General features: G+C 49.0%; 1 protein-coding gene across 1 annotated transcript in view; it reads left to right on the top strand.

Annotated features, from left to right (window-relative positions):
- The window catches only part of SPECC1L (sperm antigen with calponin homology and coiled-coil domains 1 like), a 622366-nt gene that overhangs the window by 567234 nt on the left and 35192 nt on the right, over positions 1-19940 (top strand). Inside the window, exons 14-15 of the mRNA XM_078667759.1 lie at positions 1989-2105; positions 6729-6788. Of these exons, the coding sequence (XP_078523885.1) occupies positions 1989-2105; positions 6729-6788 (177 nt within the window). The remainder of the gene's footprint in view (positions 1-1988; positions 2106-6728; positions 6789-19940) is intronic.

Below are 19940 nucleotides of genomic sequence, written 5' to 3' on the forward strand. Positions count from 1 at the left end.
TTTTGCTGCCACAATTTACAGTTTTAAGTTTAAAATCACATAAAACATTAGTGCAATCAGACAGATTAAGAGCGAGTTTAGCAGCAGAAACACACACCCCGGCTTCCGCCTCAGGGTACTTAGCTGGTCAAGGCACTACGAGAGATCTCTCTTATGGTCTGAGATTTAATTGCACAGTCGTTATAAACAGGCACAGTGAGAGGCATTTGCGTTGTGGTGTGAGATCTTTTCGCTCATGATGAATCGTTTTTACGATGGACACCGCTTGTAGTCTGAAAACATCTCCTTACGAATGTCTACTTCATTACATCGCACTTAAAGGCTGAGATGTGACATTAGAAATAGGCAGGGGGAGGGGCAGCTCCTTTAGGGAGACAAAATGTATCTCAAATGCAAAAAGAACAGATGATGGACGGAATGCCAGGAGCAGCCACTCGTCTTGCGAAGTGGTGAGGCTGGGGGGGGGGGGGGGACACAAGAAAAATAATTATAAATAAAGAAATAACAAGCATTTGCAATGCAATGGGTCTCTCATTTACGAGAGTTTGATCTATTGGCAATGCAATAGCTTAAACTCTTGCAAATGCAAGACCTATTGCATTGCAAATATTTGTTTGGTTACTATCGCCCATGCGGCGCTTTCACACTCATGGAGACCGTGCCCCTTTTCTTTAGACAAGCCGCGTCTACAGAAAGGGGCGTGGCCGACATTAAAGTAAAACCGCAGCATGGGGCGCTTAGACAAAAAAAAGCATCTGTTTGTCAAGTTGACAAACATGTTGTTCTTTTGTAAAAAGGCCCATGCCGCGCTTTCACTTACATTTCGGCCACACCCCTTTCTTTAGATGCGTCCTGTCTAAAGAAAGGAGTGCAGCCTCTATGAATGTGAAAGCGCTGCATGGGCATTAGTAAACAAAAAAAATAAGTATGCGAGGCTGCTATGCTTAAAGCGGACCGCGCTGCTAAAATAAATAAATGTGGCCGCTATAGGTAAAGCGGACTGCCATTAGTAAATAAAATTAAAGCGGGCGGCGTGCTGCGACGTAGTGGGTGGAATAGGGGCAAATCATTAAACGAAATAGTGCTCACAGCCAAGATAAAGCAGACCGTGTAACAATACAAGTAAAAGGTTCATTCGTTATGGGAGGTAACAAATGCAAAGGCAGTACCAAGGAGGGACTAACAAGCCTAATAATGAATCAGAAGCCAGCGTTTACGAAGGACAATGACACAAGCCAATTAAAAATATGGGCGGGGCTTCAAGTCCATACTCAAATACAGCATGCCTCGCAGCAGCATATGCGCTACCCAGGCTCAACCTAAGAATGGACTTACCTGCACCGACAGCTGCTGCCTTCCTAGTCCCCAATGTCCAGGAACTGCTGCACACAGCGCCGGCTCCCAGCTCCCATTCCAGCCTTTGACAACTTTATCCCAACTGGGGATTTCAGGGGCACCATAGGTCTCGAGTTCCGTCACCAGCAGTGAGCCACACGCCAAATAAATTTAAGTTCTGTGTCTCTTGAATTACTAATGGGTTCTTGTTTAGAGCTATGTCTCTGCACTGATAACCAGTACTCGTGCAGTTCTGTATCTCTGAGCTGGCTAAAGGTTCTCATCTAGTACAGTGTCTCTGCGGTGGTGATCAGTACTTGTGCAGTTCTGTATTTCGGAGCTCGCAATAGGTTCTCATGTAGTTCTGTTTGCGCTGGTGATCAGTACCAGTGCAGTTCAGTGTCTCCGAGCTGGGGATGGGTTCTCGTGTAGTTCTCTCTCTCAGCACTGGTGATCAGTACCATTGCAGTTATGTGTCTCTGAGCTGGGGATGGGTTCTTATGTAGTTCTCTCTCTCTGCACTGGTGATCAGTACCAGTGCAATTCTGTGTATCTGAGCAGGTGATTGGTTCTCATGCGTCTTTTGTCTGTTTGTTCATCTGTAGTTCTTACACTGCTTGCATATAATGCTGTCTTTTGTCTCTTCTGCACAGAATATCGACATCACAAACTTCAGCAGCAGCTGGAACGACGGGCTGGCATTCTGTGCCCTGCTGCACACCTACCTCCCCGCGCACATTCCTTACCAGGAGCTGACCAGCCAGGACAAGGTATTTCAAGAACTCTGATTCCAAGGGCCACACTTGCCCCTAGTCTGAGCTCACTCACATGCCCCCTCCCGTGCAGTGAAGATGCCCTCCAGTGGCTCAGATGCCGTACAGTGGCTCAGATGCCCTCCAGTGCCTCAGATGTTCCCCTGAATTCTGAACCCATGTTCAGCACTCCATCAAAAATAATGTAATTCTGGGCAAATTATCCCTGCAATTTAAAGTGTAGATTTGTGCTAGAAATGACAGAACTGGAGAGTCGATACGTTTGATGTCCCTGTGGTGCCTTTGGGTCAATGATGCACAGCAGTTAAGGCTCTGGGGAGATCTTCCGAAGGCTGGATGGTGTGAGCAATCTTCCGGCAGTGATTGGAAATTGTAGACTCTGGAGGGTTTGAAGAGGTCTCGGGGATACCGTGGCAAGGGGGAGCAGGTGAAAGGTCCCTTGTGGCAGCACGGATGGGTAGAGCTCTTCCCCCTCCTCAGGTTTGCCCTGGGGTTGGGTCCGCTGCTTCCGGTCCCAGGTAGAGGGAGTCCGGCAGCAGGAAGCCCCGCCTTCAGGTATCATCTGTCTGGTTTAGTTTAAGTCCTTACAGAGTTGACCTGCAAGGCACAGGACCTCACAGCGTTCCAGCTGCCAACCAAGAGGAATATTTGTTTTAAGGTTTAGGAGCCAGGTACTCTGAGAAAGGGCTGGTTCTGCAGGCCCCTTCTAGGCAAAATGGGTAAACTGGGGGGGGCTCTCTGGATATGCATCTCCAGTTGCCAAGGCAGAGATGTTAAAGACAGTAAGTAACTTGTTTGGTCATACAAGATGTTGGCAGAGGCTGCAAGGGGCACGGGATCCACTGGGGTGGCCCTCTAGTGGGGAGTCACAAGTCCACACTCGGGCCAATGGCGTAACGAAACTTAAGCGCCCCCCGCAAAGTGCATGCACGGGCCCCCCTACGCTCAGGACCCAGTCCGGAGCTCTCAGGCCAGGGACGTGCCAGTGGGGGGCCCTGGAGCTCTCCCGCGAGCTGCGGGGGGTTATGACTCAGGCATTCTTGAAAGAGATATCTGAGCAGCTATTCATCGCAGCGTCCTCAAGCACACACTCGCACATCCACTGAGGGCCGCTGCCAGGGCCGGTCCTAGAACTCCTGGGGCCCCGGGCGAAAGGGAAGATGTGAGGCCCCTCTAATTTGCATGTAACTTCCAGTCGCAACCGGCATGACTCGCGTGGGAAGGTTTCGCAGGAGTTCGGGAGGTGGGGAACAGGAAGCAGGCAGCCTCCCTCCCCTCCCCTAAGCCAATCCCAATGCTGCAATGGCATTGCAGCCTACATAGAGAAAGGCCAGAGTGTGCATGACTGGTTTGGTCGAACAGTCAGCGCCCTTAGCAGTTAGCAAGGCACTCCTCCCCTGCCCTAAAGCAGACGCGCCCGCCCCCAACCAAACACTTCTGCTTTCTCGCAGTGCTAGAAGTAGAAACATAAAACGGTCATTTTAGCATTTTGTGTTTCTGCTTTTGTGAGAAAGTAGTGGGGCGACGCTCCTCCGCCCTAGTGGAGGTCCCGACATTGGTAACATCACAAGAAGTGACATCTGAGAAAGTGACATCGCAGAACTAAATAAATAAATAAATCGTAAATCATACGTTCTTATATAGCGCCTTTCACCGTACGGTCTCAAGGCGCTTGCTTTGGGAACCCGTCCTGGCTTTTCCCTGCGAGATAACCCCTACTGGGCATCCCCAAGGTGCAAGCCAGGCATCCCATCGTGGTGGGGCCGTAGTGGAGATTAAGCAAGCTATTGCCCAGAGTTGCAGAGTGTGAACCCATGATTTGAGTAGGCACCGAGGCGAGAATTATCGAGTCCATGGACATTTTGAGCTCAAGACCCTGCCGCATCGGGAATTGAACCCTGGTCCCGGGTCTGACCTCTGCGTCCGGGTCTGCCTCCTCTAACCGGTGAGCCACACTTCTCCACTATTGATCTTATTTGGCATCACTGAAGAGACCTAACGTGGATATCAGTAACATGGACAAAAAGCTAAATATACAAATAAAATAAGTCCATATATTTTAAAACTGTTACATGGATTACATTTGTCTCATTAGATGGAAAAGATAGGTGCAGGTCTCACAAAGATGTATATTATTTACTCCTCGTTAACTGATTGTTTCCAGATGAGTGCATGATACACTTTCCAGTTCTGCCTCATAAAGGGGGGAGATCCTGTTGAGGTAATGAGGGGCGGGATCATTCAAAATATAAAATTACACAAGAAAAAACCTCTCACACCATGGATATAATTGCACATTTCAAAAGGCTCCCTTATCTTTCTGTGCCATTATTGTGCTACCTTAGGATGACATTACGTAATTTGTTTTAACGTAAGTCCTCTCACCAGAATCCCACACTCCCATGCCAAGAGACGTAGGACAATCTTTTGTGTGTGTGTGCTCTGTACTCGCCAGAATTATGTTAAGTGCAAAAACACAACACATATAGTACAAAATTACAAGACACCATTGCAAACAAATAAAGATTTTACATAAACAAAAACAGTCTTAGAACAACCGAGACAACTGCTAAATGATACATTGACTTGAAGGTATGCTACAGATTCAAGGGGTCGTCAAATCAACGTTTTTGATTTGGTGGTAGAACTGTAGGAAGTAGAAGTGGCCAGCTTTAGCGCTGGTGGAGCCCTGTGCGACAATGTTGGTGCCCCCAATGACTTGCTCTGCCACGGATTCCCTCACTACCACCCATTAACAGTGCCCCTCAAGTCTCCATAACTACACTCTCTCTCAGATGCATTTAATTTGCACCGTCACTCGTTTTAGCTCTGTGCGCCATGCACACACCTTTGCACACACCTTAGCGCTGAAGCGCTAGGGTGTGTGCATGAGTGTAGCATAGGTTTTGTACAGAAGGGTACCCTTCTTGTGCAAAATACTATGCTGGGTACGATACACAGCTTTTCCCACTTTGCATACGTGCTGCACCGTGTAGCGCGCATGCAAAGTCGTAAAAGCATGGAGAAATGAAAGCATTTCTCTTGTTAGCGCCTCCTTTGAAGGGGCGTTAACTTTTGTCGCAAAACCATGTTCACAAATCTTTGTAAATATGGTTTTGCGTCAAAGGGTATGGGTGGTTACATGGGAACGCCCATGTACCACTCCCTCGGCGCAAAGTAACCAAAGCAGTGCTTAGCACTGCTTTGCACTACTTAGAGGGTGCTTTCCAGCGCAAAACAAGTTTTCGCTGGAAAGAAAATAGCAGCAAAAAAAAATTGTGCTGGTTAGCGTCACTCTTGTGATGCAAAACCAGCGCAAAAGGTTTGAAAATCTCCCCCTTCATGTTTTATCTCTCTCTCACCTCTACCCTCCATTCGCTGTTACTGCCTCTCAAGCTTCCACCTCTCCCCTACATGCCTTGCTATTCACCACTCTTCTCTCCGGACTCTTACCTTGCTTCACCTCTTGTGCCAGGACGCAATAGAGGCCCCTGCAGCACAGATGGGCCCACAACAATTCTGAGGGCCCCATCTCACCAGGGAGCTCCCGTTCAGCCTGGGGCCAATGAATATCTGTGAGATGTGGGAGACTCTGGGGCCCATTATCACGTTCTGCAGAACGGGGACCCCTCATTTTGTGTTACACAACTTCTCTTGTGTTATTTTTCAGATGCGTAAAGCAATGAATGGTGAGTGGCTTGAGGGGTTATATAATTGGGTATATCTTAGAGGGTTCATTGCACTCCCCTTGGGGTGATAAGGATGAGTGTGGGCTCACCCCCCATCCCTCCCCCTAACTGAATGTTAGCATATCCACTAAACTTTTAAAGACCAAATTGCTCATTCTTCCTTCAATTCATGTCAATTACATGAAAATAAAAAAGCACCAAGCGCTTATAACTGGAGTTTATTATTTATGATTAACTCCTTTTATGTTTGTTTTGTGTGAACATGCTTGTTTGAGAAAAAAACCCAGTCGCAAAAAAGAGAAAAGAATAATAAGCCCTTTATCCATTTTCTGTCTTCTCCCTTCCAATCTTTTGTGATGTGAGATCACTCTGTGTTTTTTGTGTTGTGAGCCCTGCAGGATGCTCTGCGTTTCTTTCATGCAGGGGCAGGGCTCACTTCACACTTCACAGTTCAAGTAGCTGCCTAACTGCTGTTATGGAGATGCAGCGATTAGGCTGATCACGGCCACAAACACATACCCGCCTTGCCCACTCTGCAGCATCTGAAAGGATGGGGTGTCATATTGCTTTTTCAATCCATGGCAGCCGGGTGCGGTGAGGGGGGCCCCGCCGTGGGCCTCGTTACACCATGGCTGCAAACCCCAAGGGAGGCGGCTCCCCCTCTGTCACTCTTACAATGGCACAATTAAAAAGTTGATGGGCTCGTGGGGGGCCCCATCACAGTTAGACAGCCGCGAGACCCTGGGCAGCCGCCCACTCTGCCCATGCCTAGCGCCGGCCCTGGCCGCTGCATTATACTAAACCCCTCCAGACTTCACCCGGCTTTTACAATGTGTCAATATCATCTTGCAGTCATACATCACAGCCTTCTGTTCACATGGGACAGGCGCAGAAATCTGAACAAAATGTAAACTTTTTTTTCTTTTCACAGAGAAGAAATTTCACCCTGGCATTTCAGGCAGCTGAGAGTGTTGGCATCAAGTCCACTCTGGTAAGTGCAGACCTGCAGTAGTTGGGGGCGGGGGGTGTATCAGTAGGGTTACAGCGATCGCAAATGTACAGATGCCACAAATGAGTTGTCATTCTCGAGGTTTATTTTCTTTGCATTGTGGTACCTCTAGTCTCCAACTATTGACGTGATAAACAAGTTACTTACCTTCGGTAATGATGTATCTGTAAGGGACATAGGTTAGTTATAGATTCCTTACCTTAGAATTACCTCCAGGCATCAGACTGGATCGGGAGAAGAAAAAAAATTCTTAGCAGTATCCCTGACTGTTGGTAGGTGGCGTCGGTCGACTTCGTGTCCGTCGTCAGCGTCTCGTTAGCCAGGATGACATAGCGGTGCCCATTTAGACGCCGCCCCTGCTCGCTGATGTCAGTTCTGACACGACTTTCCACGCCAGAAGCATAGAGCCATGCAAGACACTGACTACTTGTGCGTTAAAACTAGGGCCCTGCAAGGGGCCACTGTCCCTAGAAGTTAGTTCGCAGAGCAGGGAGGATGGGTTGGGCAGTAAGGAATCTATAACTAACCTATGTCTCTTACAGATACATTGTTACCGAAGGTTAGTAACTTGTTCATCTGAGACAGTTAGTTATAGATTCCTTACCTTAGAATAGATACCCCAGCAATACCAACCCCAGAGGAGGTACTGCGAACCAAGTTCACACCAGAAAGTCCTGGAGGACAGAACGGGCAAAATAGCCGTCCCTCTGGACTTGGCTGTCCAGGCAGTAATGTCGTGTGAACGTGTGCAAGGATGCCTACGTGGCTACCTGACAGATGTCAATGAGTGGAACTTGGTGTGCAAGGGCAGTGGTGGCTGCCGTAGCTCTAGTGTAATGAGCTCTGAGCCCCACTGGAAGTTTCTTTGTCGCCAAAGCGTAACAGACTTTAATACAAAGGACAACCCATCTAGCGATGGTGCGCTTTTGAACAGCTCGACCTTTCTTGGGACCTACATAGCCAACGAAGAGTTGATCATCCATCCGGAAATCTTTTCTGCGGTCAAGGTGGAAGGACAGCGTATTTTTAGGGTCCAGACGGTGGAGTATCTCCTCCTTGGAAAAGTGCAGAGGTGGGAAAATTGTGGGCAAAGTTAATGGTTTGTCCAATGTGAAAAAGTGTAACCACTTTTGGAAGGAACAAGGGTCTCGTTCAAAGCACCACTTTGTCCGGATGCACAGAGAAGAAAGGGAGCTTAGAAGAAAGAGCTTGAAATTCACTCAGCGTGCGAGCAGAAGTGATGGCAACAAGGAAGACAGTTTTTTATGTGAGGAGCCTGAGAGGACAGTTGTGAAGAGGCTCGAAGGGAGCACACGTAAGATAGGTTAAAACAAGCTTCAAGTCTCACTGGGGCATTACGAAAGGAGATGGAGGAAAGATATGAGTAATGCCCTCAAAGAATCTATTTACAATGGGGGACTGGAACAAAGATGGCTGAACTGGTACCCGAGGAAAGCAGAGATGGCCGCAAGATAGCCTTTAAGAGTGCCCAGGTCAGAGCCCTGCTGGGCATAAGAAAGTATGTACAAAAGGACCTCTGAAAGCGGGGCAGAAGGGGGATCCACAGCCTTTGCTGTGCACCATGCCACAAATGTATTCCATCGACAGGCGTATACTTTTAAGTGGAGGGACTTCTGGCTGCCTAGATTACATTACAGACTTCGGGTGGAAGGTCAAAAGCTGTCAGCTGTTGCTGCTCAATCTCCACGCAAGGAGGTGGATGCTGGACATGTTCAGGTGAAGAACCCTCCCCTGCTGCTGCGACTGAAGATCCTCCCAAAGAGGCAGTCTGAGTGGAGGATCGATGGCCATGCTCAGGAGCTCTGGGTACCAGACAGACTTTTCGTGCCCAGTCCGTAGCCACAAGAATAACTTGGGCCCGATCGCGCTTGATCTTCAGCACTCTGGGCAGAAGTGGTACAGGTGGAAAGACGTACAGGAGGCCACAGTTCCACACATGACGAAGAGTGCCGACTTGGAAACTTCAACACACAGAATTGCTGACATCGTGTTCTCTCCTTGGTGGCGAGCAGATCTAACCAAGGCTCTTCCCACAGCTGAACGAGACCTTGCACCACCTCCGAGTGAAGATGCCATTCGTGATCTACCAGGCACCGGCGGCTGAGTTTTTCCACCCTGGCGTTCAGAGAACCTGCCAGGTGTTGAACCACCAGGGTCATGCCCTGATGTTCCAGCCATATCCAGAGACGAAGAACCTCTTGACATAGGGCCCACAAACCCAACCCACCCTGTTTGTTGCAGTACCACATGGTGGTGGTGTTGTCCATGAACACCTGCCCCAATTTCCCCTTGAGAGAGGGAAGGAATGCCTTCAGTGCCAGGCGGATCGCCCGGAGCTCCAGCAGGTTGATATAGAGCCCAGACTCTGCCGGAGACCAGACACCTCTGATCTCTGCCTCTCCCAGATGGCCGCCCCATCCCAGGAGTAACGCATCTGTCACTACTGTAAGATCTGGTTGGGGAAGGGAGAGGGATCTGCCTCTGACCAAAGCTTGGTTCATCAATCATCACTGCAGTTGCTGCGCAGTTCCCATCTAGGTCTGGACGTAGTCGGAAAGATTTCCCTGATGCTGCGCCTCCTGGAACTTAAGGTCCCACTGGAGATACCGCTTATGCCACCTGGCATGATCCACCAGCAGGATGCAGGAGGCTATGAGGCCCAGCAGCCTCAGGGTCATTCTCACCGAAATCCGGGATAGAGGCTGAAACATCTGTATCATAGCCTGAATATCACGGATTCGCTGCTCAGGAGGATAGGCCCGAAACTGCACTGGGTCCAGTACCACCCCGATGAAAGGGAACGTCTGAGAGGGAGTCAGGTATGACTGCGGGACGTTAATAGCGAAACCCAGCGAATGCAGGAGGTCCGCCATAGTCTGGAGGTGGCAGACGACAGCCTGGCGCGAGTCGGCCGTCAACAGCCAGTCGTCGAGATAGGGGAAGACTGGAACCCCTGATCTGCGCAGATGAGCTGCGACCAGCGCCATCATTTTTGTGAACACCCGAGGTGCACTGGTAAGGCTAACGGGGAGCACGGTGAACTGAAAATGCTCATGGCCTACCGTGAACCGCAGGTAGCTTCTGTGGGCTGGCAGGACGGGGATGTAAAATAGGCATTGTGCAAGTCCATTGCCACCATCCAGGGTCAAGGGCAGACAGGACCTGAGCCAAGGTTAGCATTTTGAACTTCTCCTTCCGGAGGAAGTGGTTGAGGGCCCTGAGGTCTAGAATAGGACGCAGGTCTTTGTCCTTCTTGGGCACCAGAAAGTAGCGGGAATAGCAATCACGACCTACTTCCGGCATAGGAACCCTCTCGATAGCTCCTTTGGCCAAGAGAGCTGAGACTTCCTGGCAGAGAAGCGCCAAATGATCATCCGACATGCAATTGAAAGACTGTGGCATGGAAGGAGGGGTAGTCTCGAAGAGGAGGTAGTAGCCCCTTCGGACTATTTGCAAAACCCACCTGTCCAACGTGATGGTTTGCTAGTGGGGGAGGTGATGGCGAATCCTGCTGCCCACTGGCCTTTGGTGGCCCTGAAAGGTAGGACTAGGAAGGTTGGGAGGCCGCTGCAGGGGGGGAATGGTGGACTGGCCCGCCTGCTGGCTCCCAGACCAATGTCGCTGGGTCCCACGTTCGTGACCACGTAGAGATTGCGCAGCTTGCATGAACCTGTGGCTGGATTGGGTCAGGAGTGGTTGGGTGCCCCTTCCGTAGCCGCGAAAAGCAGACTGAGGGGGACGGGAGGTCGCAGCGAGGCCCAAGGATCTGGCCGTAGCCCGAGAAACCTTAAAGCGCTCCAGCGCAGTCTGCTTTGTCACTGAAAAGGCAACAGCATTTGAAGGGTATGTCCAGCAATGTTGACTGGGCATCCCCCAAACAGCCAGGCATCCTCAACCAGGCGTAGCGCCTAAGGGCTACCGACATGGCAATCGTTCTGCCCAGTGAGTCAGTGGTATCCAGTCCACAGCGAATCGTGAATTTTACAGCATCCCTCCTATCTGCCACGGCTTGGGAGAGAACGGCCCGGGCCCGATCCGGCCACTGAGACAGCACTTGTGCGACCGTAGTCCAGATAGTATGAGAGTATTGGCCCAAGAGGCACGCAGCATTCACCGACTGCAGTGCCAAGCTGGAGGAAGAGAATCTGCGCTTCCCAAGATGATCCAGCTTCTTAGATTCCCTGTCTGGGGGAGCAAAAGGGAATGCGCCCTTGGAAGAAGAGGCTTGGACCACCAAGCTCTCTGGGGAAGGGAGTTGGGTGAGGAAAACTGGGTCGCCCAGAGCCGGGCAGTGGCGGCAGGCTATCGTCCTTTCCACAGGAGCCCCTGTGCTGGGCTTGGACCAAGTGACCAGAAGGATGTCAGTGAGGGATTTGTTGAAAGGCAAAAGGGGTTCAGAAAAATTTGCCACTACCTGAAGCACCTCCGTCAAGAGATTAGTCTTGACCGCCACTGAAGGAAGCTCCAGGCTCAAGGCCTCGGCTGCCCTTCGTACCACCACAGCATAAGACTCTCCCTCCTCCGTAGCCACAGTAGGGGGGAGAAAGCATGCCAAGGTGTGGAGAAGTGTCCAGACCTCTGGTGGCACTAAGGTTCTCTCTCCAGTCCGGCTCTTCAAGTTAGTCTGCCAAAGGGTCTGGGCGAAAGGGAACACCAGGGATGAACAGGGGAACAAAAGTACCCTCCGGCGTCGAATCCAACGTTGGCAGACGTAAGTCCGGTGCCGGGTCCATCTCTGGGTTGAGGTTGGAGACGGCGTCAGCCGGGGGCACGACCGACACCGGGGCGTCGTCACTGGTGTGGGCGCCGGGGAAGGTTGAGTAAGGTCGACCGGCTTCGATCCGGATCCAGGCTTGGATCCGCGAGGGCCCTCCGGGGCCGGAGCCACCGGCATTGAAGGTCCAGACCGCCAACCGGCTCCGTGAGGCCCGAAGGCGCACCAGCGGAGTCAGCCTGTCCAAAGATGGAATCGAAGGCTTTGTAAAATGCACGAAGCTGGGCAGGGGACGCTCTGGCTCCCGGAAACGGGGGAGGCGTGGACTCGACCCAGAAGGAGGCACCAAAGACAGAGCCTTTGAGCAGCGACACTCTGGGTCCCGTTTCGTGTCATGCCAACAGACGGGGAAGGCGAAGAGCGCCGGTGTTTCTTCGCCTTCTTCTTGTGCTTCAACTTACCCGAGTATTTCAAAGACTTGGAGTGGGATGAGGAGTGATGGCTCCGTGAGCGGTCTCGAGCGACACCGGGAACGACGCGGAGCTGATTGCCAGGCCTCCAAAAGCTTTCGGGACCACTCCCGCAAAGACTTAGTATTCATGATCCGGCAGTCGGAGCACGATTTCGGGTTGTGGTCGCACTCCAGACACCAAAGGCACACGAGATGCAGGTCTGTCACAGACATCAGTTTGTGGCATGCCTCGCAGGGTTTGAAGTCGGTCTGACGATGGGAGATCCCTCGTGCACCAGGTGTTGAAGACTCGAAAAAGAAGTCACCAAAAGTAAAAAAAAGCTTAGTCAAAAAGTGACTAAAGAGGTAGTTGTCTCTGGATCTGCGCTAGGTTGGCACAGAAAACAAAAGAACTGACAGAGCACAGGGGTGGCGTCTAAGTGGGCACCGCGACGTCATCCCAGTGAATGCGACATTGATGACGGACGTGGAGTCGACCGCCGTCTACCGACGCGCAGGGCTATTGCTAAGAAAAACAATTCTCCGTATCCAGTCTGACGCCGGGGGGTAATTCTAAGATAAAGAATCTATAACTAGCTGTCTCTTTCAGATAACCAGGAGTACAGATACTCGGATGCTTAGGAAAAACTGGGCCCGGAGCCAGGCACTTACTCGGGGACCTTTGAGGGTCTCTGCAGGTGAAGGAGGTGTGCAGGAGAGTGAAGTCTACATGCAAGAGTGCAAGGAGATGCTGCTTCACTTGGGCACACTGGAGAGAGGCCAGCTGTAAAAAGATGGTGTCAGTGTGACTCCTTCACTGCAGGCAGATAATGTGCAGTGTGGTTATAGTGTCACACTGCATGTGGAGTATGTACACTGTTGTGATATTAGTAGTGCCGGGCTCCGCACTGGACGCATATTATGTGTTGTGTGGTTATAGTGTTGCACTGCATATAGATTATGTACACTATTATGATATTAGTAGTGCTAGGCTCCGCACTGCATGCATATTATGTGTAGTGTGGGTATAGTGTGGCACTGCATATAGAGTATTTGCACTGTTTTCATATTAGTAGTGCTGGGCTCCGCACTGCATGCATATTATGTGCAGTGTGGTTTTAGTGTGGCACTGCATATAGAGTATTTGCACTGTTTTCTAATTAGTAGTGCTGGGCTCCGCACTGCATGCATATTATGTGCCGTTTGGTCATAGTGTCGCACTACATGTAGATTATGTACATTGTTATGATATAAGTAGTGCTGGGCTCCGCACTGCATGCATATTATGTGCAGTGTGGTTAGAGTGTCACACTGCATGTAGAGTATGTACACTGTTTTGATATTAGTAGTGCTGGGCTCCGCACTGGATGCATATTATGTGCCGTGTGGTTATAGTGTAGCACTCCATGTAGAGTATGTACACTGTTTTGATATTAGTAGTGCTGGGCTCTCCACCGGAGTGGTACAAAAGGGGGTGGTGATGGACGGAGCATCTGAACCAATCAAACACTCACACCCAGTCAACAGATCTGGGTTTAATCCATCACCGTTCTTTAGCCCACTCTGCCACCCCAGTTTAGACATGGCCATATGCAAATCAGTTTCACCCTGTGTCTCATGGGAACAGTCCAGCCCGAACTGCCAAGCCATGCCTTCCCTGGACCGGAAACAAGCTTCCGAGGACCGGTTTCTGGCATTTCAGCCGTCTTCAGCCCGGCGTGCTTGAATCCAGTGGCAAAGCGAGCAAGGGACTCACGTCTGAGCATACCCTGCCAACTTATGGCGACAAAGCAGTACAAAAGGGGGTGGTGATGGACGGAGCATCTGAACAAATCAAACACTCACACCCAGTCAACAGATCTGGGTTTAATCCATCACTGTTCTTTAGCCCACTCTGCCACCCCAGTTCAGACATGGCCATAGGCTCTCCACCGGAAGCATATTATGTGCCGTGTGGTTATAGTGTCGCACTACATGTAGATTATGTACATTGTAATGATATAAGCAGTGCTGGGCTCCGCACTGGATGCATATTATGTGCTGTGTGGTTATAGTGTCGCACTGCATGTAGAGTGTGTACACTGTTTTGATGTTAGTAGTGCTGGGCTCCGCACTGGATGCATATTATGTGCCGTGTAGTTATAGTGTCGCACTGCATATAGATTATGTACATTGTAATGATATAAGTAGTGCTGGGCTCCGCACTGGATGCATATTATGTGCTGTGTGGTTATAGTGTCACACTGCATGTAGAGTGTGTACACTGTTTTGATATTAGTAGTGCTGGGCTCAGCACTGGATGCATATTATGTGCCGTGTAGTTATAGTGTCGCACTGCATATAGATTATGTACATTGTAATGATATAAGTAGTGCTGGGCTCCGCACTGGATGCATATTATGTGCTGTGTGGTTATAGTGTCACACTGCATGTAGAGTGTGTACACTGTTTTGATATTAGTAGTGCTGGGCTCAGCACTGGATGCATATTATGTGCCGTGTGGTTTAGTGTCACACTGCATATAGATTATGTACATTGTAATGATATAAGCAGTGCTGGGCTCAGCACTGGATGCATATTATGTGCCGTGTAGTTATAGTGTCGCACTGCATATAGATTATGTACATTGTAATGATATAAGCAGTGCTGGGCTCAGCACTGGATGCATATTATGTGCCGTGTGGTTTAGTGTCACACTGCATGTCGAGTATGTACACTGTTTTGATATTAGTAGTGCTGGGCTCCGCACTGCATGTATATTATGTGCCGTGAGGTTATAGTGTCGCACTGCATATAGATTATGTACATTGTAATGATATAAGTAGTGCTGGGCTCAGCACTGGATGCATATTATGTTCAGTGTGGTTATAGTGTCACACTGCATGTAGAGTGTGTACACTGTTATGATATAAGTAGTGCTGGGCTCCGCACTGGATGTATATTATGTGCACTGTGGTGATGGTGATGGTGTTAGTGCGCGATCCCACTGCTAGCACATTTAGTGCAGTGTGCCAACTGGGTCTATAATGCACTATTCACTGAATGCATATTATGTGCATTGTGGTGATAGTGTCAACGCTAGGCAGAATATGTGCAGCGTGGCAATAGTATCAATTCGAGGCCCACACTGCGGGCAGATCACGTGGCGGTTGTTGACTGTCTCGGTATTGGGCTCCACGCTTCAGTCATATTATTGTATTTGTAATTGCATTAATATGGCGCTTACTACCCCTGACAAGGAATTAAGGTGCTTTGTGGCTGGTAATAAGCTACTCCGGAACCCAAGGCTTGTGGGTATTCTAGTGTACATGAGTTATTGTGGGCTATTGAGACTAGTTTTGTGTTCTCAGGAAACTTTCCATACATTTCCTCCGTTTTCTTTGTGGTAGACTACATTAGTAAGAGTTAGCATGAGTGTGAGTTCATCCAAAGGGAAGGTGTGATGAGTAGAGAGGCTAGAATGGGTTCGGGTATTGTTTGCTTGCAACGAATGGTTACAGAGAAAGAGAGTTTGCGAGGAGAGGCATAGCCAGTTGCAGAAATAGCAGATTAAGGCAGGCAGGCATGCAACAGAGATGGTTGTTGCCTTTGGACAGGGTATTTTATGTTATCTCCTCTTTGGTTGTTCCATTTCGGTGGCAATAATGTTGAACAGTTTATCCTTTCATAGGTTACTTTATTCGCAAATATTATTTCCATACTTTGGGCCATATGTATCAAGTAAATTCGCATTCGCAATTTCGGCGAATGCGAATTTGCCAAATGGTATGTATTAAGGAAAATCTGGTGCAAAACAAGGAATCGCAAAATTTGCGATTCCTTATTTTGCAATTGCATTTAAGGAATTGCAAATTTAGCTATTCCTTAAATGCAGTGTATGAAGCAAAAAATGCAAATTGTCCTTAAAGGATTCGCAAATTACCACCAACTTCAAGTTGGTGGTAATTTGCAAATTCCTCGAAAAATGCAAATTTTTGCGTTTTTCTAAGTGCCATGTGACGCACATACATGCCCTAAGGGCATGTATGTACGCCACATGTGCACCCATGCTTATTTCAGGGGTGCAACAGGGTGTCCTTTGGGCACCCCTGCACCCTTGAAATTATTCTCAATTTGCGATTATCAAATTGCGAATCGCAAATTGAGAATAACTTCCCATTCATTCCTATGGGCCTCCTGGCCCATAGAAATGAATGGGAAAGTATTCCTTAATTGCGATTTGCAATTTGCGAATCGCAATTAAGGAATACTAAGAATTCGCAAAAAAATTGCGAGTTTGTACATACATCCCTATTTCCGATTCTGAAATAGCGATTTCTAAAAAATCGCTATTTCAGAATCGCAAATCAGGTTGATGATACATATGGCCCTTTATGACTTGGTCTTTCAAGTGTGAGGCTGTGGCGTGTCCTGATAGCTGGTCCTTTGGGTTTGTCAGGTTAGATTTGGAGGAGAGGGCCATCTCTTTGATTTGCATCATTCTTTCTTTTATGTATTTGTTTGAAACAGACACATGATTGGTTAGTTGGTAGGGGCATCTGGGACTTCCTAATGTTAGCAAGAGCGTGTTTGTAAACGGATTGCGCTGATTTTGTTCTTCATTGATCTTGAATTAGAGCCTTCTGGTGGGCATCTGACTGTAGGTAGGGAGGCCAGAATTTGCGATGCCACTCGTTTTTGTGAACAAGATCATATACATAGTCTGACGGATCACATTGTGAACCGTTCTTCCAAATTCTGTGAGATTCTCCATGGCTCTAATCTTTGTAGGAAGGAAATTCCATAGTTTGATGACTTGAACAAACAAGCATTTGCAATGCAATAGGTCTCGCATTACGAAAGTTTGAGCTATTGGTATTGAAAATTACACATTTTTTATTTGTGTTGGTTTTGAAAATAGCGAAATTAATAGCTTTGTCATTTACAATGCTAATAGTTATTTGTAATGCAATATGTGTTGTATTTACGTGACTTAGATGTATTGATATTACAAATAAGAATGGTTTTTTGTTTTTTAAAATAATTAATACTTAAATAAAATTTATTGCAATTTATAATGGCAATAGCCTAAACGTTTGTAAATAACTTTTGTGAAGATTGTTCAGTGTATTTTATTGTGACGATAATCCAAGAACAGAAGTGAAATATTAACATCTTTTTGCGACATTTGTAATAAAGCTTGAAACATTGAGAGAACATATTTGAACCAGTTGTTGTTGAATGGTTGCACAGATTGATGCTGTGGTGGCGCTGAGTGATGTCTCTGAGTGATGCTGTGGCGTTTAGTGATGCTGTGGTAGCGCATAGTGATGTTGTGGTGCCCCTGAGTGAAGCTGTGGTGATGCGATCGAGTGAGTGCGATAGATAGATAGAGTGAGGGCGATAGATAGATAGAGGGAGGGCGATAGATAGATAGAGTGAGGGCGATAGTTATATAGAGGGAGGGCGATAGATATAGTGAGGGCGATAGATAGCTAGATAGATAGATAGAGGGAGGGCGATAGATAGATAGAGTGATGGCGATAGATTGAGAGTGATAGATAGACAGATAGAGTGAGGGCGATAGATAGACAGATAGAGTGAGGGCGATCGATAGATAGAGTGATGGCGATAGACTGAGTGCAATAGATAGACAGATAGATAGAGTGAGAGCGAGAGATAGCTAGAGTGAGAGCGAGAGATAGCTAGAGTGAGAGCGAGAGATAGCTAGAGTGAGAGCGAGAGATAGCTAGAGTGAGAGCGAGAGATAGCTAGAGTGAGGGTGAGAGATAGCTAGAGTGAGGGCGAGAGATAGCTAAAGTGAAGGCGATAGATAGAGGGCGATAGATAGATAGAGGGCAATAGATAGAAAGAGGGCGATCAATAGATAGATAGATAGAGTGTGGGTGATAGATAGACAGATAGATAGAGTGAGGGCGATAGATAGACAGATAGAGTGAGGGCGATCGATAGATAGATAGATAGATAGACAGATGGAGTGAGGGCGATAGATAGAGTGAGTGCGATAGATAGAGTGAGGGCGATAGATAGAGTGAGGGCGATAGATAGATAGAGTGAGGGCGATAGATAGCTAGAGTGAGGGCGAGAGATAGCTAAAGTGAAGGCGATAGATAGAGGGCGATAGATAGATAGAGGGCAATAGATAGAAAGAGGGCGATCAATAGATAGATAGATAGAGTGTGGGTGATAGATAGACAGATAGAGTGAGGGCGATAGATAGACAGATAGAGTCAGGGTGATCGATAGATAGATAGATAGACAGATGGAGTGAGGGCGATAGATAGAGTGAGTGCGATAGATAGAGTGAGGGCGATAGATAGAGTGAGGGCGATAGATAGATAGAGTGAGGGCGATAGATAGATAGAGTCAGGGCGACTCTGAAGGCGTTGGAAACTAGAGACACATTTGAGTTTCTTAACCAAGGGAGCATGCACCAGCTGTCAGCACGCGACTCTTAAGTAGTGTCTGCTGAGACTGCAAAATGGCTGACCAGCTGGCAGCTGGATCTCCAGGTAGGGCAGCATCGGAAAAGGTGGTGGTTGAGTTCTGTGGAAGCAAGCACGGCCTCAATAGGCATGCGACCAGATGGTACTGTACTCTGAGGAGCAGTGGTAACTCACAGACCTGCTGACAGCGGGGGTAACAGGGTACCAGTACTAGAATCTGCAGAGACCGTGTTTGAGGCTGCTACCTATGGGTGCACCCCCTGCCACCCCCAGTAACAAGCACACGCTGCCAGCAAGGCCACCCGGTAGAACCTACCTGCGGAAACTGTGTCTGAGAGTGAGACATGTGACAGGGGGCCGCAAAGGTAGTGCCGTAGTCTGCGAAGACAGAGGATGTGGCCAGCTGCGGTGTGCCCGCCATCTGCACGCGCGCCCCCCGGCCTCTGCCCGCCTTGGCCTCCTAGCACGCCTTGTATTTTGGAAACAAGTAAAAGTATCCCGCTAGGAATGCTTATTGGAGGACGGCTGTTAGGATTTCCTGACGCGGGCAGCAGCGCGCCTTGCTGGAGGACTCCTCCGGCCCTCAGACTGCAGGCGTCAGGCAGGATGGGGCAGCGTGCGGTGCTGTGGTACTCTGCCGCCTTCCACAGCTCCCCCTGAGGACGGTGAGCGGGAGTGAATGACCGGATGGAACCGCTGCTGGTCTGTGAGGCAGTACCGAGGGCTCCGTGGCGTCACACGGCTCACTGCTCTCTCAAGGCACCTCAGCCCTTGCCTGCAGCTGTACACCCTAATAGACTAACACGGATGTGCTATGCGCCTTGTACCTAACGAGCAGCGTGCAATTACGTTTCTAGAAAGACCGTTTGCACTGCTAATGTACTTCCGTCATAAAGTGCACTTGCCCTTACTTTCCCAGTGAAGAGGCGAGCCCCTTTGCCAGTGCACCTCGCTGTAGTTGTTATAGGCGACCAGATTGCTAAACCAGTGCCCGCAATCCTAGCGTAACTCTTTCGATTCCAGTACTGAGGACCCAAAAGAGACTGTTCTGCCAGAGCACCGCATTTCTAATAGGCACCCTTTCCTGTTAGTTGGTTATCTATATACCTGTGTTGCATGCAGAGATCAGCGCCGAGGGGCCATCACGTACTAACTACATCAGAAAATACACTGCAGCAGTTATTGCAGTTCAGATGACTGATGGGAGAGAAGAGCGTATTGAAACAAGCGGGCTGGGAAGGGAAACTGAAAGTGCGCGGCACAATAGCTGCTCGTGCACACACGCTTACCCACTGAGCATACGTGCTGCCAACCTTGCCTGGGACATGGGCGGGGATGGAGCGCGCGGCAGTCCGGGGCTCCCGTGAGCTGAGGGATCCCCGCGTGGAGCGAACCCCGCAGAGAGAAGTCCCACGGAAGCCCACCCCACCCCGCACGGTAAGTGGGGCATGCTGGAGCGTGCATGACCAGGTCATGCTGTATGTGTGGAGCGCGTGTGACCA

The sequence above is a fragment of the Lissotriton helveticus genome, chromosome 11 (assembly GCF_964261635.1).
Source record: "Lissotriton helveticus chromosome 11, aLisHel1.1, whole genome shotgun sequence".
Lineage (NCBI taxonomy): Eukaryota > Metazoa > Chordata > Amphibia > Caudata > Salamandridae > Lissotriton > Lissotriton helveticus.